The sequence below is a fragment of the Phyllobates terribilis genome, unplaced genomic scaffold, assembly GCF_046119375.1.
Source record: "Phyllobates terribilis strain yellow unplaced genomic scaffold, ASM4611937v1 Scaffold_5__5_contigs__length_657084704, whole genome shotgun sequence".
Taxonomy (NCBI): domain Eukaryota; kingdom Metazoa; phylum Chordata; class Amphibia; order Anura; family Dendrobatidae; genus Phyllobates; species Phyllobates terribilis.
In genome coordinates this window covers 213565009-213590680 of record NW_027362765.1, presented here as the reverse complement: position 1 = coordinate 213590680, position 25672 = coordinate 213565009, and the positions used below count along the sequence as shown (strand labels likewise).

Here is a 25672-nt window from a genome sequence, read left to right as displayed (position 1 = left end):
TAAGCTCAGCGCAGCTCAGGGTCTCGCTCGCTGGAGCGAGTCATTTTACCCTGCTCCTCTGCGTGGGCGGTCAGGTGGATTGCAGTCGGTGACATCTTCGGACAGGTGAGTATAAGGATTTTTTTATTTTATTCTTATTCTTGAAATGTTCCAGAGTAGTGATGGGTGAGTATGAATTGTTAACCCTTTCGGCTAGCACACTTGGGTGCTTGCCGAGTATTTGCGGCGTGCTCGGCATCGATGTAAGTGTCGCTGCAGATGCATGTGTCACATCTGTTAAACACCTGTGACACATGCAGGGATTGCCTGTTTGTTATTACCTCATAAAGTGACACTGGTCAGAATTGTAAAAATTGCCCTGTCATTAACGTGCAAACCACCTTGGGGGGGGGGGGGGGGGTAAAGGCATTAAGCTGGCCATACAGATAAGAATAGGATGAGCCAGGATGCAGCTGATCATTTGTACATTGGATCATCGTGCGAACAATCCCCCCAGCGACAACGTGTAATGTGCCTGCGCCCAGGTGGTGAATGACTATAATCTTTTTCACCTGACAAAGGTTGATAAATTACATTACAGATCACTTCAGTTTTGGTAGATAGTGGTCTGACGTCATCCATCTCCAACAATCATAATTTTAGAAAACAATGGTTGTCTGGGATGGTCAAAATAAGCCATTTTTTGTGTTTCTGGCTAGCTTCAGGCATAACACAATGCATCTATCTTTCCCAGAGTTTTTAATTACACTATGGTCACTTAATTCCTACCATATATATACAAATGCAGAGACATTATTTGTAATGTGAATTATCCTATGGCCACGTTCACACGTTCAGTATTTGGTGAGTTTTTTTACCTCAGTATTTGTAAGCCAAAACCAGGAGTGGGTGATAAATACAGAAGTGGTGACGTGTTTCTATTATACCTTTTCACTGATTGTCCCACTCCTGGTTTTGGCTTACACATAATAATGGAAAATACTGACTAAATACTGAACGTGTGAACGTGGCCTAACACAGAGACTACATGAAAAGTGAATGTTGTGACTATAACCTAACAACATTCACATAAATCGATTATTGCTATGTGTCACACCAGGCAAAAACCCCTTAACCTTCAAAGCCTAGTGCCTCAGGTGGAAGCACATGTAACCCAGCAGTGTCTACTCTGTAGGCCAGCACTGAGTTAAAGTGTCTATCCCTTTAAGAGGCAGTCCCAGTATAGAGGGGAGTGGAGTGCTGGCTCCAGTTCCTCTCTGCTTTTAATCCCACTGGAATCTCTATGGATTCACTGCAAGGAAGCACTGGGAGGGTATGTGCTGATTGCAATCTGTGCCTCCCCAGATGAGACACTGGCCATATTTGCCGGATCTTTGCATGTACATGTATGCACTGCAGATGTTTGCTTTAGGGGCAGGGGAGATGTGAGGGTCTGCAGGAGGGACACTTCCTCAGATCATGTTCCTGTGACCAGTGCATGCAGAGGAGGAGGAGGGGAGCAGAGGAGGAGGTGGAAGAGGAGGAGGGAGATCTCAGCTCAGTCTGTGGCAACAATAGAGAGGGCTGGAAATCCTTCTTCCCTGGGCTGATATTGCAGGCAGCAGCACTTGCAGGATTGCATTGTCCTCTCATGGCCTCTGATTTGGATTGTGCACTCTGAGAAGCCCCTGGAGTGGAAGGATGATGGATGCAGGGGCTATTTTAAATGGCTTTGCCCCTTCTGGGCAGAGTGAAGCTGAGCTGACCCATCTATGCAGAAGCCTGGAGGTTGGCACAGTGATGACCCTCTTTTACTCCAAGAAGTCTCAGAAACCAGAGAGAAGGACCTTCCAAGTGAAGCTGGAGACCAGACAAGTTACATGGAGCAGGGGGGCTGACAAAGTGGAAGGAGCAGGTAAGAAGACATGAAGGCTGTGCTGTGTGTTCTTCATGTACAGTTCACATGCCTGTGTGCAGTCACTCCCTCTTCTGCACCATGGAGCAGTGATGGGGTACACTTCTGTCCTATGTGCTCTCATGTAATATTACCACCCTGCTACTGAGGGGCCTCTCTGAGAACAAGTCACAAGTTACTCCATTGTATACCACCACTTAAAGGGTCAGATTCCAAAAAACTGCCTTCTGGATGTGAGCTTTTTCTTTAAGAAAATTCCTAAAAATGTCTCGGGGTAATATTATGTCTGTATGAGACCGTTATTGACTCCTAATTGTTGCATCACTGTCAAACATTTTAGACACTTACTGTACTACAAAGTGGCGCACAATGAAAGACTCATTTAAAAGTTTTTTTGTTTTTTTTTCTTGGGCCTTGAATTATCAAGGTTTTTATTAAATATGGAATATTACCTCCAAACTTGTCTTTATTATGGGCACAGATAACTAAAATGATGCTCATGCCAGACACATCAAGTCTGTTGTACAGGTGCCTGAGTTTATAATAATATACGTGCCAGTTATTTTCTGTTTTTTTTTTTTTTTATATTAATACTTTATTAAGCATTTGCCATACTCTTCATAAAATTTGTTTTTCACTTTTTTTTTAAAATATTTTTTTTTCTACAACTGTTTATATGATATATGGGCTTATTATTAGACAAGAAGCCTTCGCACCCAGCCCTGGACACGTTCTTGTCTACTGTCCTGGTGGAAGTACACATGGAGTCTGCTCTAGTTCTGGGAATAACTCCATATTTCCCCTGTCTATTTGTGGCTTCCAGGTGTATCCTGGATGTTATTGTCCCACTTCCACTCCTTAGTTAACTCCTACTCCACTGGCGGAGCGGATATTGACCAGAAGGCCTGTTATTCTGCAGCCTAGGAGCTGGCTTCCAGAGCCCTGACTGCTCCTGGGTAGTTTATTAACTCATTGGATTGCAGCCTTTGTCATTTGCCGGGGCAGGTTCACCACGGTGTATGGTGGCCACACCGCTATGGATAGAAGAATATAATTCAGCATTATTGGATAAATCCTATTGGAAGCATTAGGCCTTCATCCCTCTTAAGCCCCGTAGTCACAGTAGTGGTTTAACTGAGAATTGCAGCACCAAATAGCTACATATTCTACTGCACTATTCCACATGGTTTTGTATGTAATTCTGAGATTTTTTTTCTCCCACAAAAAAATGATACAAATATTCCAATAACATATTATTTTTTTTTTTTTATAAAGCAATGATTTTATACAGAAGTTTGTCTTTTCATGGTTTCACATGGAATCCATGAGAATATAAATTGTGGCATGTTCCAATACCTTACGTATCATGGAGGTGTACGGTGGACCATGTCGTAGGACATAGTGTTTAATTGCTCCGTGATAGGAAAATACCTATGATTGGCCTATAATGTAAGAATGTTATACCAACTTTTATTAATACAAGAGTAAACCAATTTTACTTGAAATTGAGAAGATCCTAATGTTTTGCACATAACCGTGTGACCTGCGAGAAGATTAAGGTCGACCATGAAAACTTTGTTGTTTTTAATGGGGGTCTCCTCTATCTTAGTTTAAGATAATGGCGATCTGTCATCAAAATAGTTTCAGGCTTGATGACTTCTAGAAGTGGAACATCTTGGTTTTATTTATCAAAGCATTTTTGAGACATCATCCAAACCCCATCAATAGAGGAATATGAGATCTCATGTATCAACGATATTTCAGGGGCCTGTAATGACCATGCCTTGGCTTTTTGTTATCATGGTTTCATTATATGTAAACCTCTGTATACCTAGATATTAAACCGGAGGTACGGTAGGATCCAAATATTTCTATAGACACTGTATTCCAGATCCGTACAACATAAAGCCTCATAAATCAGGCCTAAAGGGTCTGTTTTACTTCAAGACCGTAATAAGGCCTATTATACGTGATAGAAATATGTTATAGCTCCAACTTATCAGCTTTGTGTCACATCAGAAATGTTAATTACTTAATTTGGCAGGTACTACAAAATTGTCTACTCTTGGCCTGTGAGAGATATTTCACAACTAGACCAAGGGAAATTTGGAGTTCTTCTTACCAACCAATTACATTGCATCCATTATTGCCCAAAAAGCCTATGAAGTATTTTTGGTTGCTCACTATAGCAGCTCCTCCACTTTTTACTTACATGAGTTTCAATAATTCCTCTTAACACCTCCTACACGAGAGGTTGTGAGCTCTCCTTCGATGGAAGCCTTCATTTAGAGGCCGGACAGACATCTGTCTGAGATGGTTTAGTGAATCCTGCATTGAGCAGGGGGTTGGACATGATGACCCTGGAAGGTCCCCTCCAACTCTAACACTCTATGATTCTTCAAATTGATAAATACTTTGGTTGAAATTGAGAAAACAACGTAAACTTTAGAAGCATTGTTTAGTGGATGGGTCAGTGAAGAGAGGGGAAAAAAAAAAACACAGATTCCAGTTACGTGTCATTCAGGTGTTTTCCATTTTTCCTGTTTAATGGGTAGGAGATGCTTGGATTTTTTTTTTTAATCTCGCATAAGAGAAATTGATGCCATGCTGGTGGTTAAAAAACAAAACGACTCTGACCAAAAATAGATGAAAATTGGAATCTGCATGTAACAAACAGGGCTGTGGAGTCGGAGTCAGTATTAAATGGACCAACTCCGACTCCTAAAATATACACTGCTCAAAAAAATAAAGGGAACACTCAAATAACACATCCTAGATCAGAATGAATGAAATATTCTCATTGAATACTTTGTTCTGTACAAAGTTGAATGTGCTGACAACAAAATCACACAAAAATCATCAATGGAAATCAAATATATTAACCAATGGAGGCCTGGATTTGGAGTCACCCCCAAAATTAAAGTGGAAAAGCACACTACAGTCTGATCCAACTTTGATGTAATGTCCTTAAAACAAGTCAAAATGAGGTTCAGTATTGTGTGTGGCCTCCACTTGCCTGTATGACCTCCCTACAACACCTGGGCATGCTCCTGATGAGGTTGTGGATGGTCTCCTGTGGGATCTCCTCCCAGACCTGGACTAAAGCATCCGCCAACTCCTGGACAGTCTGTGGTGCAACGTGACGTTGGTGGAAGCAGCAAGACATTATGTCCCAGATGTGCTCAATCGGATTCAGGTCTGGGGAACGGGCAGGCCAGTCCATAGCTTCAATGTCTTCATCTTGCAGGAACTGCTGACACACTCCAGCCACATGAGGTCTGGCGTTGTCCTAATTAGGAGGAACCCAGGGCCAAACGCACCAGCATATGGTCTCAAAAGGGGTCTGAGGATCTCCTCTCGGTACCTTATGGCAGTCAGGCTACCTCTGGCGAGCACATGGAGGGCTGTGCGGCCCTCCAAAGAAATGCCACCCCACACCATTACTGACCCACTGCCAAACCGGTCATGCTGAAGGATGTTGCAGGCAGCAGATCGCTCTCCACGGCGTCTCCAGACTCTGTCAGATGTGCTCAGTGTGAACCTACTTTATACCCTCATACCACCCTCATGGAGTTGGCTTCTAACCGTTTGTGCAGACACATGCACATTTGTGGCCTGCTGGAGGTCATTTTGCAGGGCTCAGGCAGTGCTCCTCCTGTTCCTCCTTGCACAAAGACAGAGGTAGCGGTCCTGCTGCTGGGTTGTTGCTGTTATGTTCTGCTACCAAAGCTAAGGAAAGAAAGGAGATCTGTCCCTACTATAGGACTCAGCTGAATCCCTACGATGTAACAGGGAACCTGATCCTGCGATCAGACCTGCTAAAGTCCTAATCTAGTCTGTACGGAGACCTATAGATGTGGGGAGGGAATCCCTACAAGTACTAAGGACTGGGAGGAATATGGGACACCTCCTAACAGAAATAGTAGCAGACAGACGAACAAACAAAATAGATAGAACATAGAGGTCCGTAGACCAAGCAAACTAACAGAGCTAGATACAGAGCACAGGCTAGCTAGAAAGTAGATATACAATGAAGTCCAGCAAAGCCAGAAGGGCGGAGCAGGATTAAATAGGCCAACAAGGTCATGTGACCAGCAAAGGAAAAAAAACCTAACAGCAAGGTTCTAACAGTACCCCCCCTTCTAAGAGGATCCTCCGGATCCCCTAGGACCAGGCTTATCAGGAAATCTCCTGTGAAACGCTCTGATAAGTCTGGACGCGGAAACATCATCTGACCTCACCCAAGAGTTATCCTCGGGTCCGAAACCTTTCCAGGCCACAAGATACTGCAAACTACCTCTATACCGTCTAGAGTCAAGGATGCGAGAAATTTCATATTCCCCGTCCTCCACCACCGGAGGAACAGAGGCAGAGGCGTCACCATCCGACACAACAGCTTTTTTTAACAGAGAGACATGAAAGACCGGATTAATTCTCCAGGAGGTAGGAACCTCCAACCTAACAGCAGATTGGTTGACAACCTGAAGCACCTTAAAGGGCCCTACAAACTTGGGACCCAATTTCTTAGAAGGAATCCTCAACCGCAGATTCCTAGAGGACAACCAAACCATGTCACCAACAGCGAACAAAACCTCCTGTCGTTTCCTATCAAAGTAGTCTTTAGATTTTCTGTTGGCCTCCTGAAGATTACCACGCACATCCGTCCAAACTCTTTCCAAATCACCGGAAAAATTCTCCTCCTCAGGCACGGCAGATCCCAACTTGGAGAACGACCCAAACGACGGATGTCTCCCAGAACAACAAAAAAAAGGCGAACAACCAGCAGAAGAAGATGTATGATTGTTCAGAGCAAATTCGGCAAGTGGCAGAAACTCAGACCACCCCTCTTGATTGTCTGCCACAAAACAACGCAAGAACTGCTCAACATCCTGGTTTTTCCTTTCTGTCTGGCCATTAGATTCAGGATGATATCCGGACGAAAACGACAAATGAATTCCCAACCTGTCACAAAAGGCACGCCAAAAACGAGCCACGAACTGAGGACCCCTATCAGAAACAATGTCAGTAGGAACGCCATGAAGTCTGACAATTTCCTTGACAAAGGCCTTAGCGAGAGTTTTAGCGCAGGGCAGTTTGACGAAGGGAACCAAGTGACACATCTTGCTAAAACGGTCCACGACCACCCAGATGACAGTAAAACCCTCAGAGGGGGGAAGGTCAGTTATAAAGTCCATAGCCAAATGTGTCCAAGGAGCACTGGGGACCTCCAAAGGACAAAGTAACCCCGCAGCAGGAGTATGTGAGGACTTAGATCTAGCACATATAGTACATTGGCGCACCCACTTAATGACTTCCTTCTGCCATCCAGGCCACCAAAAACTGCGACCCACCAGTCTCTTGGTCTCAGAGATTCCGGGATGACCTGCCAACCGAGATTCGTGACACTCAACAAACAAATCTCTCCTAAAGGTCCCAGGCACAAACAACCTCCCATGAGGAGTGTTAGATGGGGCATTCTCCTGAGCTTTAAGAATCTCATCTTCCAAAACGGAGTCTAAAGCAGCTATCACAACACCTTCTTGTAAAATGTTTTCCTCTTTCTCAGCACCGACTATGGGAGAAAAACTGCGAGACAAGGCATCCGCCTTAACATTCTTAGTACCAGGGATGTAAGTAACGGAGAAATTAAACCGCGAGAAAAACAGTGCCCACCTAGCCTGACGGGCATTCAGGCGCTTGGCAGCATCAAGATATATCAGATTTTTATGATCCGTAAGAACCTGAACGGGAAATTCCGCACCTTCCAAGAAGTGGCGCCAGTGTTCAAATGCGAGTTTAATAGCCAATAATTCCCGATTACCAATATCGTAATTCAATTCAGTCTCCGAAAATTTTTTTGAAAAAAAGGCACAGGGATGTAATCCATCCCCGTTATCCTGAGACAATACTGCGCCAACCCCCACAGAGGAAGCATCAACCTCAACCAAAAACGGCCTAGTAACATCAGGCTGCATAAGGATGGGAGCAGAGGTGAACCTCTCCTTGAGATACACAAAAGCTTCAATGGCCTCAGAAGACCACTGAACCGCATCAGCACCTTTCCTGGTGAGATCAGTCAGAGGTTTGACAATACTAGAAATTTTTTTTATGAATTTTCTATAGTAATTGGCGAAACCCAAAAACCTCTGTATCGATTTCAAACCAATAGGCCTAGGCCATTCCTGCACAGCCTGAACCTTAACCGGATCCATCTCAAAACCTTTGCTGGAGATAATGTAGCCCAAAAAACTAATTCTCTGTACAGCGAACTCACATTTCTCCAGCTTAGCAAAAAGCGAATTGTCCATTAATAACTGTAATACCTCACGCACGCTCCGCCAATGAGACTCCAGATCTGGCGAATAAATCAAAATGTCATCCAAATACACAACCACATTTTTACCGATCAAAGGTCTAAGGATGTCATTAATCAGATTCTGAAAAAATGCAGGAGCATTAGTAAGACCAAAAGGCATAACCAGATTCTCAAAATGACCCACAGGAGTGTTAAAAGCAGTCTTCCATTCATCACCCTCCTTCATGCGCAACAGATTGTATGCCCCCTTAAGGTCAATTTTAGAGAACCACTTGGCCCCCAATAACTGGTTAAACAGATCAGGAATCAATGGCAGTGGGTAAGGATTGCGTACCGTAATTTTGTTAATCTCACGAAAATCCAGACAAGGACGTAAACCGCCGTCCTTTTTTTTTTACAAAAAAAAATCCAACCGCCACAGGAGACTTAGAGGGCCTAATGTGACCGGCGGCCAAACTTGTCTGTATGTATTCCTCCAAAGCCTTCCTCTCAGGAATAGTAAGGTTAAATAAACGACTTTTAGGAAGAGTCGCTCCAGGGACAAATTCAATAGAACAATCATAGTCTCTATGGGGAGGCAAAACCTGCGATTCCTTCTCAGAAAAAACTCTCCAAAAATCCTGAATAGGAACAGGCAATTCTCCCCTATCCAAAGCTGCAATACGCCCGTTACAACACTTGTCATAACATTTATGGCTCCAGGATTTAATTTCACTGGTAGACCAATCCAGTACAGGATTGTGAAATTTTAACCAGGGCAAACCCAATATTACTGGAGAAGGCAAGTTATTCAACACTACCAAATCCAATTTCTCATGGTGAGCACCATTAATAGTGAGAGGAAATTCACTGACCTTGAGAGTAATATTCTTCAAAGGGGAGCCATCCACAGAAACCACAGCAATGGGGGATGATAAAGGTTCAGGTTTTAAATTGAGTTTTTCCACGAATCCCCCATCAATTACATTCAGTGTAGACCCGCAATCAACAAACACCCGAAATTCCATTAATTTTTCCTGAGCAATCGTGGAAGCAGCTAAAAATATACCCTTGGAATTTAAACAGGCAATACGGGCATGACTGACCATTTTTTTTTTCTTTCTTCATACGAAGCTCACAGCCTTTAATCAAATGACCAGATTTTCCGCAATAGAAACACAAGCCTTCCGAAAAACGACGGTCTTTTTCTTGAGAGCGAGGTGCCACCGATCCAATCTCCATCGGTTCACCACTGTTAGTACACACATTATCATAACCAGAAACTGACGTAGCAGAGGATTTGCTCTCATTAACCCTAGCACGCAGTCTTCTATCCACCCGTATAGCTAATTGCATAGCCTGTTGCAAATCCTCAGGTGTAGGATAAGCAATTAGCAGGTCTTTAACCCTTTCACTGAGCCCAGCAAGAAATTGACTTTTCAGAGCAGAATCGTTCCACCCTGTTTGAGTGGACCAACGACGAAAATGAGTACAATATTTTTCCACATTACCTGATCCTTGTTTTAAACGTCTCAGCTGATGCCACACGGTCAGGATCATCATATAATAATCCTAAAGCAGAAAAAAAACTATCCACTGATCTGAAGCATGTATCACTAGGTTGCAAAGAAAAGGCCCACTCCTGAGGCTCTTTGCGCAAAAGTGACATTATGAACCCTACGCGCTGGGATTCATCCCCAGAGGACTTGGGTCTCAAACGAAAATACAATAAGCAAGCATTTTTAAATGAAAAAAATTCTCGATGTTCACCAAAAAATAAATCCGGCAAACATACCTTAGGCTCCAAGAAATATGCTCCAGGACAGTTACTCACGTGCTGACGGAGCTCGGCCACTTCCAGAGAGAGTCCCTGCAGGTGTTTAGCCAAATCCTGAACCGACACCATGATGGAACAAAAAAAAAAAAAAAATCTTTCCTTAGAGAATTTGCAGGCTGGACTTACTGTTATGTTCTGCTACCAAAGCTAAGGAAAGAGAGGAGATCTGTCCCTACTATAGGACTCAGCTGAATCCCTACGATGTAACAGGGAACCTGATCCTACGATCAGACCTGCTAAAGTCCTAATCTAGTCTGTACGGAGACCTATAGATGTGGGGAAGGAATCCCTACAAGTACTAAGGACAGGGAGGAATATGGGACACCTCCTAACAGAAATAGTAGCAGACAGACGAACAAACAAAATAGATAGAACATAGAGGTCCGTAGACCAAGCAAACTAACAGAGCTAGATACAGAGCACAGGCTAGCTAGAAAGTAGATATACAATGAAGTCCAGCAAAGCCAGAAGGGCGGAGCAGGATTAAATAGGCCAACAAGGTCATGTGACCAGCAAAGGAAAAAAAACCTAACAGCAAGGTTCTAACAGTTGCCCTCCTATGGCCCCCTCCACGTCTCCTGGTATACTGGCCTGTCTCCTGGTAGCGCCTCCAGCCTCTGGACACTACGCTGACAGACACAGCAAACCTTCTTGCCACAGCTCGCATTGATGTGCCATCCTGGATGAGCTGCACTACCTGAGTAACTTCTGTGTGTTGTTGAGTCCGTCTCATGCTACCACGAGTGTGAAAGCACAACTAACATTCAAAAGTGACCAAAACATCAGCCAGAAAGCTTTGGTACTGAGATGTGGTCTGTGGTCACCACCTGCAGAACCAGTCCTTTATTGAGGGTGTCTTGATAATTGCCAATAATTTCCATCTATTGTCTATTCCATTTGCACAACAGCATGTGAAATTGATAGTCAATCAGTGTTGCTGCCTAAGTGAACAGTTTCATTTCACAGAAGTTTGATTTACTTGGAGTTATATTCTGTTGTTTAAGTGTTCCTTTTTTTTTTTTGAGCAGTGTATAATAAATTGGGTACAGTAGTACAATGCAGTTTGTGGGGAATATTTTTTCATAAGAATTTGGGAAAGTTATGAAATGTCCTATTCCTGATCTAAGGGTCTAGACTTTTAGCTGAGATGAATCTATGCTACAGTGAATTTATCACTTAAACATGAGCCATGTATGAGGGAGTCGGAGTCATGAAAATTGAGGAGTCGGAGGTTTGGCTTACTGACTCCACAGCCCTGGTAACAAAATAACCATGGTCCTATTTTTTCACATAAGAGAGAATATATCAAAATCGGAACATCAGATTTATTAAATATTCCAGCTCATTTTCATGCTTGTCCCTCTTTTTCAACCCTAATTCAGCTTGGGCATAAAAATGGCATTAGTGCTTGCGTTAGGCAATTGCCCACACTCGTATGGGTACCGCTGTAGCTGAAATTACTTATCAGATGGTGCCTAAAATGGGGAAATTCTGAGTTTCCCTTTAAAGAAAAACTCAAGAAGAGGGTAAATAGTCCATTCCCTTACCTGGCCCCTCGATTTACTCAGATACCCATGATTATGTGCCATTGATTGGGATATTGGCATTAATGTATCAATACAGTATGTGACGCTGAACATCGTACAGATGTGATTAACAGAAAATGGACTTGGTTCCAGCATATGACGGAGGATGAATCAATGTTGTAGGAAGCAGTGACTGGTCGTTGATTTTATTAGTTGCCAATATGCATTTTTCTTTTCTTTTTTTTTTTTTTTTTTTTTTTTGCTTCTAGTACTCATTTACAGATACATTGGAAATATAAATCTCTACATGTTCACAGCCCAGAATACTGATATAAAAATATAAGTAACATTTACTGAGACTTGTAACACGGTGGTAATTAAAAACAACATCATAACTGCTTAGGTTTCTCCACCTTCAGAAAAAAATGAGATGCTTCAAAATGTTTTTTAACACTGTGGAAAACAGCCAGCCCTATTCAAAATGATTGAGGCAGTGGTGCACATGCGTGCCCATCGCTTCTGTTTCTCAGTACCGGTGGAGGTCTGGTGGACAGATTCCAGTGATCACTGTTATTACCTATCCAGTGGTTAGGGTTCTCAAACTCAGCTGGGAATATGGGCCGCACACGGAAAAACATTTAATTTGGGGGGCCGCGTTATTTGCATGACAAAGTGACATTTTTAGTGATACCATTTTATTTTCTATACACCTTTTGAACTGGTCCTCATTGCAGACATGGTCTCCCATCCAGATTCGCCATATTGCAGACATGGTCTCCCATCCAGGTCCTTCATATATGCAGACATGGTCCCCCATCCAGGTCCTTCATATATGCAGACATGGTCCCCCATCCAGGTCCTTCATATATGCAGACATGGTCCCCCATCCAGGTCCTTCATATATGCAGACATGGTCCCCCATCCAGGTCCTTCATATATGCAGACATGGTCCCCCATCCAGGTTCTTCATATATGCAGACATGGTCCCCCATCCAGGTCCTTCATATATGCAGACATGGTCCCCCATCCAGGTTCTTCATATATGCAGACATGGTCCCCCATCCAGGTTCTTCATATTGCAGACATGGTCTCCCATCCAGGTCCCCCATATTGCAGACATGGTCTCCCATCCAGGTCCCCCATATTGCAAACATGGTCCCCATATTGCAGACATGGTCTCCTATCCAGGTCCCCCATATTGCAGACATGGTCCACCCCCCCCCCTCCCCCCATTCTGCGCACAGGGTGCCCCCCACCCCATACTGAGCACTGATCCCCCTGTGCTGTATTTCACATGACAGGGGGGGAAAAAAAAATCTCACCTGTACTCCTTTCCCTCGGCACCCTTTCTGCACCTGTGGCCCGCAGGCACATACACCCCCTAACGATTGCGGCTCTCTCCAGCAGCCGCCGACATCAGCGCTGTAGTGCAGTGTATTGCCGCGCAGAGACCGTCTCTCTGCACAGCAATACCAGTGCAGCTGCTGGCCTCTGATAGACCGGCGGCTGACACTGGTACTGCTGTGCAGAGAGACGGTTTCTGCGCGGCAATACACTGCTTTACAGCGCTGATGTTGGCGTCTGCTGGAGAGGGCCGCGATCGTTACGGGGTCTATGTGCCTGCGGGCCGCAATAAGCAGCCAGAGGGGCCGCGTGTTTGAGACCCCTGGGTTAGATGATGAGTGAACCCGAACTATAAAATTTGGGGCTTGTGCCAAAGTCCATTTTAGTGTTCTGTGAGAGAGACCCCCTAGCCCTTACTATCACCATTTTACAGCACCAAAGTTCAGGTTCCTATTGACTTCTATGGGGTCCAGATAGAATTCTGGTACCCGAACCGAACATTGAACTAAAGTTCCGTTGAACCTGAATATCCACGGGTCCGCTTATCCCTAATGATAAATAGTAACTCCATATGAGAGCATTATGTAGGGCCGAGACCCTGATTCCAGTGATGTCACTTACTGGGCTGCTTGCTGCAGTATTGATAAAATCACTGTTTTATCTGCTGCAGATCTAGCAGTTCTCTGAATGCTGAGCTCTGTATAACCCTGCCCACACCACTGATTGGGATTGGCAGCTTTTTGCCTATTCACGGTTTACAAAGAAAGTTGCCATTCAGTGGTGGGGGAGGGTTATAGAGAGCATATGAATATTGAGGGCTACCTGGCAGCAGTTTTCTAGTCCTCTTAGTGATAATTTGTTGATAACTTTTATAAATACTACAGCAAGCAGCCCAGTAAGTGATACATCACTGGAAGCAAGGTCTCTATCTCTAAATGTTGCTGTTCTCAGATTACGTGGCAAAAATCTGTTGACAGATTATCTTTAAGAAAATGTTCATATAGGTGTAATATCGGTAATAAATTTTAGCCCAACTGTGGAAGTAAAAGTCCAATCTCATAGTGCGTTTGTTTTCATAAATAGGGATCTATCAATTAAGCTGTGACCTATAGAGGCAGCTCTGGTCTCCAATTCTAGCTGTACATGATGCTTACACTAATAGTATAAAGCCAATCTCCGTCCACCTGCCTCTCAACATGGCATATGCCATCGATGTCTTATCAGCAGGGTCTGACCATGATCAACCTTGCTGATTGCTCTTGTATTTAGTACTTTTAATGGGGTTGTCCATTACTCGGACACCCCTTCTCAATCCGTATGTTTGCTCCAGTAAAGTAATAACACTTCTACTTGCCTCCGGTTTCGGCACTGGTTCTCCCGGCGATCACATGACCTAACAATGGCCCTGCAGCCAATCAGTGCTGCCATCACTCTCTCCGCCTTCAGTATTTATCCTTTTCGAAAACCATTAGTCTATGTTCACACCTAGTGTGGTTTGTTTTTTTGCAGCCAAAACCTTATCACTAGGCAGTAAAAACGCTACCAATGAAACCATATTTTTGCTCTTTTTCTTTGGTGCAGATTACATATGTGATTTGTTCACAGTACTTGTTTAGTAAAGTTAGTTTTATTCACCAAAAAAGCAGCAAAGCCTGTTTGTAGCATTTTAGAGCTTTCTCATTGCTTCCAATGGGTGAAAAAAGTGTGTGCATAAGATTTCTGAAATCTCATAGCTTTTGCTGGTACTGTAAGGCTATGTTCACACACGTTGTATTTTGCAGCAGATTTTTATGCAAATTTTCAGCTGCGTTTTTCAGTACCAGCAAAGTCCTGGAGAAACCAGAATTCTCTGTTCACACATCATGGGGTTTTTTTTGTTCAGTATTTTATGCCTTGGTTGAGTTTTTGGAAGATAGAGCATGTCACTTCTTTCAGAGTTTTTTTCACCCATAGGAAGTAGTGGGTGGTGGAAAAAAACAAAAACCGCAGGTACCATTTTTTTTTTTTTTTAGCGTTTTTGATGTCAAAATAGAATGTTTTTTTTTCCCCACAGAACTTTATGTACATGCATAAGAAGGACAGTGAAAAAAAACGCATAAAAAAAACAAAACAACCAAACTGCAAGAAAAATCTGCAGCAAACCTCCTTTAAGAGATCAGGTTTTGCTGCAGATTTGTGATGCAAAAAAAACCCCAGCCTAAAACGTGGCTTCTTTTCTGCAGGGGAAAAAATACAGTAAAAAAAAACACTGCAAAAAACGCCACGTGTGAACATAACCTTAGTCCTGTTCTCATCTCCACGTGTCCATATCGTGTAGACGACACACAAGCCGCTTCTGCTACATTGAGGAGTGGATGAATGGCGCATTATTCCCTGCCTTCTACTTAACAACATCGTTCTGCTTAGGCAACAAAGTTCTGGGTGTTTAGGAAATAGACATATTTCTGTGTGTGCTACACTTGCTTTGTATGCCTAGAGAGCTCAGTTGGCAGCTTGTTTGAAAACACACGGATTGCTTTTTCCTGTTTTAATGCCCGTTTCGGCTGAGGGCACTGACTTTGTTGATCGGATCAGTGTATTACTCATGCCAGTACATTGTCATCATGCGAGGGGCACTCTGCATTTTTCGTATTTTAGAAATTTTTATTGTTGCATATTAGTTCAAGATAACCTTAACAATCAGATTTTTTTTTTGATTTTTTTTTTTTTTTTTTCCCACTCATGGCAACTAATCCCAGTGCAACTTTTATTTAGTGCTCAAATAAATTAATTACTTTGGACAAAGCACCAAATCTTAAGTAAAAAATAAATTAGTCCCATTGTGTCAAATGGATTGTTTGAAATCTTATCCATTTGCAAGACCTTCGCAAATAGAAACTCTAGTTTCTATTTGCACAGATTGGGTTTTGTACAGTGTATCCTCCATAGCAGTCCTTAAGATCCCAGGGCCATAAGGATTGAAGGGAGTGATCTCCTACATTATCACTGACACTCCAAATAAAACTTGTGGTTGTGCAGGTGAACAAGAATGGGTGGGGGGGGGTGTCTTGGACCCCTTTTTCTAGAGCACGGTTTGATCCCAGAAATTGTGTTATTGCCTGCTGTCAGAGATAGGAAGATTTCTACATATGCCACTGTAGACACGGAATCCAGTTGTGAAAAAAAGTATCCTCTATGTATGGTGCATGTTTTATTGCAGGTCCTTTGTATAGGAAAACACAGTGTGCTGTATGTTTATATACAGTTAAAGAAATCTGCCAACATATGGATAGCTCAGCTGAGGCCAAAAATACTTTTTTTTTTTTTCCTTTGGCCGCTATAGGGTAAATGGAGTCCTATGGAAAAAGCTTTGAAGCCTTTCCAACATATATGTCAACTTAGAGCTTCAACACAGTCCTCAGAGACCTTGCCTATCCCAGGATCCTGCTTTCCAGAAGAAACTTTGCCTTTGGACAGAAAATAGTGTCAGGGCACAAGCATGTGTCACTGCTACACTCATCTACTCTTTGCTGGGTTCTCCCCTGATTTGATGACTAGTAGGAGTCCAGGTGGCGGGAGCTGGAATATCTTTTTAACAACTTAAAGGGGTTGTCCAATACTATTAATAATTTGGCCATTCTATTTTTATGTTGAAAAGAAGTATCTTTGTAAATACCTTGTGTTGCAGTTACTGCCTGTGAGCGGCGCTATCACTGGCCGCTCACAGGCATCACGTGACTCCCGGCTGCAGCCGGCGCTGACGTCACGACAAGTCCAGGCTGCAGCCGGGCGTGACTTACATCTGCGTTCCACGGTGGATGCTGGGTGTGACGCGCAGGGTAACCCTGCCCACCGCGCGCTCTCCCTCTCATTCATTGGGAAAGCGTGCCGTGGATGCTGGGTGTGACACGGTGGGTAACCCCGCCCACAGACCAGCATCCACCGCGGGGACCGCGTCACTGATGTCACATCTCACTTGACTTGACATCAGCGCGGGGTCATGTGATGCCTGTGAGCGGCCCGCGATAGCGCTGCTCACAGGCAGTAACTGCAAAGCAAGGTATTTACAGAGATACTTTTCAATCAGGGCTGTGGAGTCGGTATAAAATGGTCCGACTCCTAAAATATATAATAAATTGTGTACAGTAGTACAATGCAGTTTGTGGGGAATATTTTTTTCCTAAGAATTTGGGAAAGTTATGAAGTGTCCTATTCCTGATCTAAGGGTCTAGACTTTTAGCGGAGATGAATCTGTGCTACAGTAAATTTATCACTTAAACATGAGCCATGTATGAGGGAGTCGTAGTCGTGGAGTCAGTGTCATGGAAATTGAGAAGTCGGAGGTTTGGCTTACCAACTCCACAGCCCTGTTTTCAACATAAAAAGAGAATGGCCAAATATTAAAAGGTAGTGGACAACCCATTTAATGACCATCGATGTGTATATTGTCATCACAGATCGCATATTCTATATAGCCGCTGAGCCTGCTCCATACCGAGGAGACGCCACCTATATTATATAGCTGACATCTGCCTGTAACAGCAGCGACTATAGCTAGCTCTGATTGTTGCTGTTTAAACCATTTTAAATGCTAAGGTCACTGGCACCCATCGCCACCAAGATCACGGGGAACAGATGGGTTATCATGTCAGCCATGGGCCTACTGAAGGCTCCTGTTGCTGCCATCTTGGTCCTCTTTAGAGAATGTCAATTAGGCTACGTTCACACGTTCAGTATTTGGTCAGTACTTTACCTGAGTATTTGTAAACCTAAACCAGGAGTGGGTGATAAATACAGAAGTGGTGACGTGTTTCTATTATATTTTTTTCTTTAATTTTTTCCACTCCTGATTTTGCCTTACCAATAGTGATGTAAAACACTGAATGTGTGAACGTGGCCTAACACTACATACTGTATTGCACTGTATACTATTGACGCTCAAATGAAGAAAATATTAAAATATCTAATAGTCTAAATCACTGCCTTTTTTTTTTTTTTCCAGTTTAAAAGCAAAAAAAATATTTGGTACGGTCATGTCCGTAAAACTTTGATTTATCGAAATCTAAAATTATTTAAGCTGGAAAGAAAATGGTAACGGCAGAATTGTTGTACTTCCTAAGGCTAAGTTCACACGATGCGTTTTTGATGCTTTTTAGCGGCGGTTTTCCCGCTGCGGAATCACTGCAAACACGCTTGTTAATAGGTCTGCCAAGTATAGCAATGCGAATCCGGATGTGCTGTGCACATGATGTGGAAATTTTCGCTCCCGATTCGCATTGCGGGAAAAACCGCAGCATGACCATTGTTTGGGCGTTTACGCCGCAAATTCACGCCTATTGACTTTTTTGAATTGCAGCAAACCCGCAGGTATAATATCTATACCTGCGGATATGCTGCTTCTGGGCCCAGAAACGCGCTGCGGGTGGTACCCAGGTCGGGAGAGGAGGACTACATCTCCTCTCATCCGACCACCGCTCTCGCTAATAACAGCGAGAGCGGCGTGGATGGGAGGAGCAGTAGTCTGCTCTGCCCAGCCCGCGTGCCTGTGGTAAAAAAAAAAAACTAAAACTAAAAAAATAAACCTTATATTCACCTTTCCGGCGGCCCCCGGTGTCCTCCTGGTCCTAGGCGATGCCATCTCCCCGGCGGCCAGCAGTATACAGCAGGGAGTGGGCTCACTCCCCGCAGTGTACCGAGCTGCCAGGACCTGCGCTGATGTCACTGATCAGCTGATGGTCACCTGACCCTGGGAACATTCGCAAGAATGTTCCCAGGGTGGTAAGCTCACTGGGGCTGATCAGCTGATTAAAAAAAAAAAAAAAATGTAGAACTTTGTGTTTATTTAATTAAAATACTTTATTCTGGCCGTGTCTTTTATTGAAAAAGTGGCAACCATTTTAGTACACTTTTAGTAATGGGGGCATCTTATAGACGCCCTCCATTACTAACCTGGGCTTCACGTCAGCCGCGAATACAAGGCTGACGTGAACCCCAACCCCATTACCTGACTCGCCACTTCTACAGGGCAGTGGGAAGAGCGGAGGCTAAGCGCCAGATTTGATGCATCTTATGGATGTGCCATTTCTGGGACTGCTGAGGGGTGATATTAATAGCTGTGGAGGGGGCTAGTATCCATGGCCACTTCCCTGGCTATTACTATCAGCCTGCAGCTGTCTAGTTTAGCCTTTGCTAGTTAGATTTTATAGGGGGATCCCAGGTCAATTTTTTTCTGGGGTCCCTCTCTAATCTAGCCAGTAAAGGCTAAACAAACAGCTGTGGGCTGATATTAATAGCCAGGGAACATTGTTGGCTAATGGGCCCTTCCCCGGCTACTAATATCGGCCCCCAGCATTCGGTTTTCCCTCTGCTGGTTATAAAAATAAAAATAAATAAATAAATAAAATCTAAAAATAAAATAAAATAATGCGGGATCCCACGCCTTTTTTTTTTATTTTAAGCTCTGTGCCCACGATCTGGACGTAGCAGCGCTTTGGACGCATATTTTTTTCTGCGTCCAAAGTGTTGCATGCTATTGAACGCAGGTAAATCCACGTGTGTTCACTGAACCATGTGTATTTACCGCATTCAATACATTCTAATGGTCAAATTTCTGTTGCAGAGGCTAGCAACTCCACAAGAGAATTTGACATGCTGTGGTCCTGAAAGATGCGCTACATGTCAGTGTCCACAGGAGATCCGCAGCCTCTGATACACGCACAGTGGACATGGGATTTCTAGAGATCCCATCCACTATACCGTAACATCTGAACACTGCGGGTTTGATGCTGTATAAACGCGCTGCGTTAAACCTGCAGCGGCTCCTGATCGTGGCCACGTACCCAAACTCACCTTCAGCATGTCAATTTCTGTAGAGGACACGCTAGTCTCCGCTGCAAATTTTGAACGATTTGAAGTGTCATTATATGCGTTGCATTCACATGTACCGTCAAAAAAAGTGCGGCATTAGAACACTGCGTTTTGGATGCAACAAAAATATTCTGCGTCCAAAGCGCTACTGAGTGCTGATCGGGGGGACTTGGTGGCTAACGAACCAGCTGTGAGATGTTAATTATGGCCAGGGAAAATGTTTGCAAATGGCACCTTCCTGAAAATACCAGCTCACAGGAGCCGCATAAATTACATGAATGGAAATGCTAATGAAGATTGGGTGTATGGGATCAGCTGACACCCAGCTCTTTGGTGATGAGACACATTCTTTAATCATTCAAATTAACCAATATACTCACCCCAGTTCTGACGGTAATCCAAGGGTTTAAGTAATGTTCCACCAAATAACATTATTTAGCTCCAAAAAGCATTCATTGATGTACAAAATACACATGAAAAAAGTATCAAAAACGCCCTGCGTTTTTCCTGCCAAGGAGATGCAGAAACGCTCAGGAAATTTCAGCTTCAAATCCTGATCGTGCGCACATACCCTAAAAGTAATGCAATAAAAAGTGGCAATTTTTACTGTTCAATGTACGCTGTAAAAACAGAACCCAAGCAACAATAGTGGAATTGCTGCTCTTTCACCCCACTTGTAATTTGTTGTAATGATTTTCATTACATAGTGATGCAAATTAATTGGGGTAATTAAGAAATGCACCTTGTACTGCATAAAACAAGGCCTTGTGCGGCTATATCGATGTAAAAAATAAAAATAATAAATTATGGCTATGTGCAAAGAAAGTCGCCTGTTCATAGAGGAGTTAAGATGCTTTCGAGCTGGCTTAAAAATGAAAGAGTCACTACATGGTGCATGCAGATTCTTATCCATCCTCCAACTGGTGGTGGCGTTACCTACATAGACATGTACACACTCATTTAGGAAGACTTTTTCTGAGTCATGGAGGTGACACACCTCTCGCCCCATATGTGGTTACACATTCCAGAAGTATCTTTACCACTTGCCAAACAGAATGATTTATTTCTCCTGTGTTCAGGTCGTCTTTGTATTAAAATCAATAGAGCTGCATAATAGATGTCGTCATCCCAGCCTTGATCAGCAGTCTGGTCCACGAGAGGATAAGCACCTTCATACATTTGGCCATTTAGGGTGGGCTTTGGACAGCCTGGAGTCTGGCCGCAGTTCATCTGTTTGTATGTTTGTGGCGATTGCCGTAGCACTGTCTGTGGTTCAGGAGTGAAAGGCCCTATTCACTGTCAGCACTTTTACTGCAATCAGTAGAAAAACATTGGTGTAGTCTATAAAGTCGTCATTTCCTGCTTGTGCGGGTATCATAATAAATACATTTAGGAGGCATGAATAGGTGTTACACTTTTAGACTTGCATGTTTTGCACTCAATGGGCATAACTCACCCACACAGCTTTGCCCAAGAGGCAGCCACCAATATATTAACTGTCAGTATATAATACAGCATGTTTTAATGTTTTAGCAATTTATGTACTAGTGAAAAGACCCTTTAAAGTTAGTCTTAAAGGGATTTTGCAGGCTTTGGACAAGAGTCTGACTGCTGAATCGTGACAGTGAGTGCTGTGCATGCTGTCACGATTCCCTTGTATTGCCAGTGCGAGTGGGCAGTCACATACTTGCAGTCACATGAAGACTAGAAGAGTCCGGCTGCTCGCAACTCACTTCTGTGGAGAGAAGCTGACTATGTCTAGTCATCATGCGTTGGCAAGTATGCAAATCTGTCACGTATATGCAGTTATGTGACCGCCTGCACGGATCAAGGAATTGCGACCGCGTGTACACCGCACACTGACATGATTCAGCAGTCTCATTGAATGACTGCAGAGTTTGTCTCCTAAAACCTGGAAAACACATTAGGGCCACGGCCCCACTATCAGTATTTGGTCAGTATTTTTTTCTCAGGAGTGGGAGCCAAAACCAGGTGAGGAACAATCAGAAAAGGTATAATAGAAACAAGTCACCAATTCTGCATTTATCATCCACTCCTGGTTTTGGCTCCGACTCCTGAGAAAAAATACTGACCAAATACTGATAGTGGGGCCGTGGCCTAAAGCAGAAAGTCGTTCGATTAATGTCGGAATTGACACAGATTAATGTGTATGGGAGCCTTCTAACTCTACCCCCAACAGAGAAGGATCCCCCACTGCTGTCTGATCACCAGATCCCTGCTGCCCAAATCAATATGACATCAGCAGAGACGCCCTTTTTGACAGAACAGAGGGGAAGAGAAGATGCTGCCCTGGTGACATGATGTCAGCGGAATCCGCAGAATAAATGACTTTCTTAATGGCCCACTCCCAGGGGCTACCAGGAAGCCAGGCCCGGTACTACTACTGCCTCTGTACCTCTTATAGCCACAGCTGTGATTTGCTGATGGCCTTTACAACTCCCACTTACGGAATGCAGACTACTGTAAGCCATAAATACATAGCCTCAAGATAACAGCGCTCTGTAGGATTTCTGTAGCTGGAGGGTCATATGGTTATGTCCAAAAAGAAATGCTTGTGTCGTTTGTCATTATTTTAATACGTCTCCCCTTGATCACAGACCGTCTTAAGACGCTTATTGGTGCGGTTCTAAGCAGTGTTTATGTGATAAATGAGCAGGTCTGTGCTGGCCGGGATTTTTCCAGCAGTGGATTATAACCTGTAATGATGTGCATACCTCCACGCTGCTTGCCACCCTGGCAATAAGTTCTACACAGAATTCTGTGTCCTTTTTGGTAACAGGGAGTCTTTGTGTTCTCCATTACCCCTCCCATGTCTCTTATGTCTGTTTTCCAAACGTCATTCACCCCTTCAGTGCCATGATCATGAAATATATATTGCTATCATTTATCCAGCTTCTACTTTTCTGTTGCGGAGAAGGAAATTAATGAGTCAGACTGCAAGTTATAGGGTTGCTTTACTGGGATCAGCAGATCCAGGTTTAATGGTCAGTTTTACAGTGTACTTTTTTAGTTTTTCCTAGTGCTATGTGGCTTGTATCTTGTGCCCTTGGCCCGGTCCCTATGGGACGCCCTCTCTGATGCATATTGATTTATCTCTGCAGATTCCCTTAGCTGCAGATGAGCCAGTAATTGATACAGCCCCACTGTAGCTGGTGATGGGGCTGATTCTGATCTCACCATTTACTGTAAACTTCCTGTGAAGTCAGTAATTGTCTGTTTTTAAGACTCATCGGGCCCCTTCGCTGGCTTGTCCGTCATTTTTTGCTATATAAATTTTCAGGGATTGTAAGGACCATATCAGTCTCATTATCCAAAAGCGTCTATTCGAATAACTTGGCGGATCATGAGTAATTGATAAGAGCCATGATCTCCTTTATTGACTCTCCACCCCATTCGACATGTTTTTAGTTTGATTGCAACTTAAAATTTCACTCTCTTTCTATATGAGGCATATGGTACTTCTCTATAGGACTTTAGATAGCCATAGAAAAAAATATTGCCGCCAAAAATAAATTATATTTATTTTTTTCAGTTTGTGTGTGTATTCATGCACTTAAAAGACCAAGGCAAGAGAAGGGTGTGTAGGAGTCCTAAATAATGATGGCCATGCACGAATATTTTTCAATTAAGTATTTGGATATAGAATCTTATTGATTGACTGATAAAGTCTTAGTCACCACTGACTGTCCATGAAGGAGATGAAGGTAAACTATATGGAAAAACATATCGGAATATCTACACATTACACCTACAAAACCTTTGACCTAAACCCATAAGCATTAATGTGGAGTTGGTCCCCACTTTGCAGTTATACCTGCTTATATTTTTCTGGGAAGGCTTTCTACAAGATTTTGGAGCGTGTCTGTGGGAGTTTTTTAGCCACATATTAAGAAGAGTCTTGCTGAAAACTGTTTGTGAAATGCCGGGAAATAGGAGTCTAAAAAGCCCTAGTGTCTACTGTGAAAATTGCAAGATTCCTAGTTTGTTTTTTCTTTACTTTTTTAAATAAAGATGGTGATATGAAAAAAGTGGTGTGTGATATCTATCTATCGTCTACAGACTCTCTTTTGGTGAATAAAGGCCACAGTGCTTATTAATGGGTTACCTAATAATTAACCATTCAAATAAGTTATTCTAAAACCAATCAAATCACATATATAACAAAATTACTCATTAAAAGTCCACAAACTTTTATAGTTCAGACAATGTCCACCCAGCGCACAGCTGGGCGACCACCCAACTAAAGAACACCGCGAATTAAATAAAATATCCAAGGGCAGGCGGGCGGCTGCTTCTCCGGCTGGCACTGACCCCAATGATAGGACTCACGGGCTTGTATCCATGTTCAGATTCCCACTCAAAACCCTCTACCCATACAAAGGACTGTTACCGAAAACTGCCCGATCAGCTGAAAGAAGAAACTAGGAAGTGAGTACTATTAAACCCCCTTGAAAAAGGGGGGGAGCAAAACATGCCATAACTGCTCCTGAGGAAAATTTATAGGAGAAAAGAGGAGAAACCAACGTTAAATATATAAAAAACCACTACCTTCCTTAATATAACGCCTCAACTAACGAGGGGAGAATGATTGGGGTGAAAGGGTGCCACGATCCCATGCTAATCGCTCTAAGGTGGGTTGTGGAGGGATGGGGGGGGGGATGTATTTTCTGATGATGGCTTCCAGTTAAGCTTTCTCTTCACTGGAACTAAGGTGCCTAGGCCATCCCTGAAAAGCAACTTCATGATATTATCTCTCCTCTACCAAACTTTACTCCTGGCACAATGCACTTAGGGGACGTTCTCCTGGCATTCGCTAAACCCAAACTGGTCCGTCAGACTGACACATAGAGAAGTGTGATTTGTAACTCCACAGAACACAATTCAACAGTTCCAGAGTCCAGTGGTGGAGACTTTACACCTCTCCATCCTATGTTTGACATTGTGCTTGGTGATGTAAGGCTTGCATGCGGCTGATTGGCCATAGAAATGCATACTATGAAGCTCCCAGCACACAGATAATTGTGTTGATGCCAATATATACTATAATGTATAAGAAGCATTATCAGCCATCAAATATCATTTTTAATGATGCCCTTGTTGTTACTGTGTTGCTGGCATGTGTGTCAATCACATATGCCTGGACTAGTCCAGGAGCGCTGTCACTCATCCCTGCAGTTTGCTGGAGTCACACCCACAGCGGTATGATTGACAAACCAGCGTGTGCGGGGGAAAAGTCCCGGTCATTCTCTGTACAGTTCTATAGAATGAGTTAGCGTATTATTTTCATTTATATGAATTAGAATTAATTTTGTTTGGGGCAGATTCATTAAGGTGTTTACAGAATTCTGGCGTAAAACACCTTGAAAAGTCACAACATTTTGTGAAACTTAAAATTTGCACAAAAATATTGGAACTTTTGGCATTTTCATGACAGTCCTGGCCAGGTATGCTAATATGGGTATGTCAAATTCATGAAACTAACTAACGAGCTCCCTGACTGGAGAACATTTCTGGACACTGCACACACCAGTAAAAAGATGCGCCTAATTCATTAAATGGAGAGCTCCTCGTAATGGATAAGGCGCTGGTCTTCATGAATCGACCACTCCAGTGTGGTGAACTTTTTAGAAATCTAATCTGTGTGCTATAGGCCCCCATACAGTTTCACAAAGGGGGGCTACTGCACCGCAGCTCTGCTCTTGCTGTCCCCTGGGTCTGTCTAACTGGAAATCCATCAGGCTGATGTACCGGGCTCTTCGGACAAGTTCTAGGCAGGATATGAGGAGATAATGTAGCTGCCCCATGGGGCCCACATGACGACGTTGAGAGGATATCAGGCGCTACCTTGTGTCCGTTCCACAGATGCCTGTGTGTCTCTTCTTACCATATATGTTTTATAGCTTATGTAT

At 43.3% G+C, this 25672-nt stretch overlaps 1 protein-coding gene across 2 annotated transcripts in view; it reads left to right on the top strand.

The window, feature by feature from the left end:
• The first annotated feature begins 1222 nt into the window (after positions 1-1222).
• The window catches only part of PLCG1 (phospholipase C gamma 1), a 110250-nt gene continuing 85800 nt past the window's right edge, over positions 1223-25672 (top strand). For both annotated transcript variants that reach the window (XM_073683783.1, XM_073683782.1), the window contains exon 1: positions 1223-1894. In XM_073683783.1, the coding sequence (XP_073539884.1) occupies positions 1681-1894 (214 nt within the window). In that variant the 5' untranslated portion in view covers positions 1223-1680. The remainder of the gene's footprint in view (positions 1895-25672) is intronic.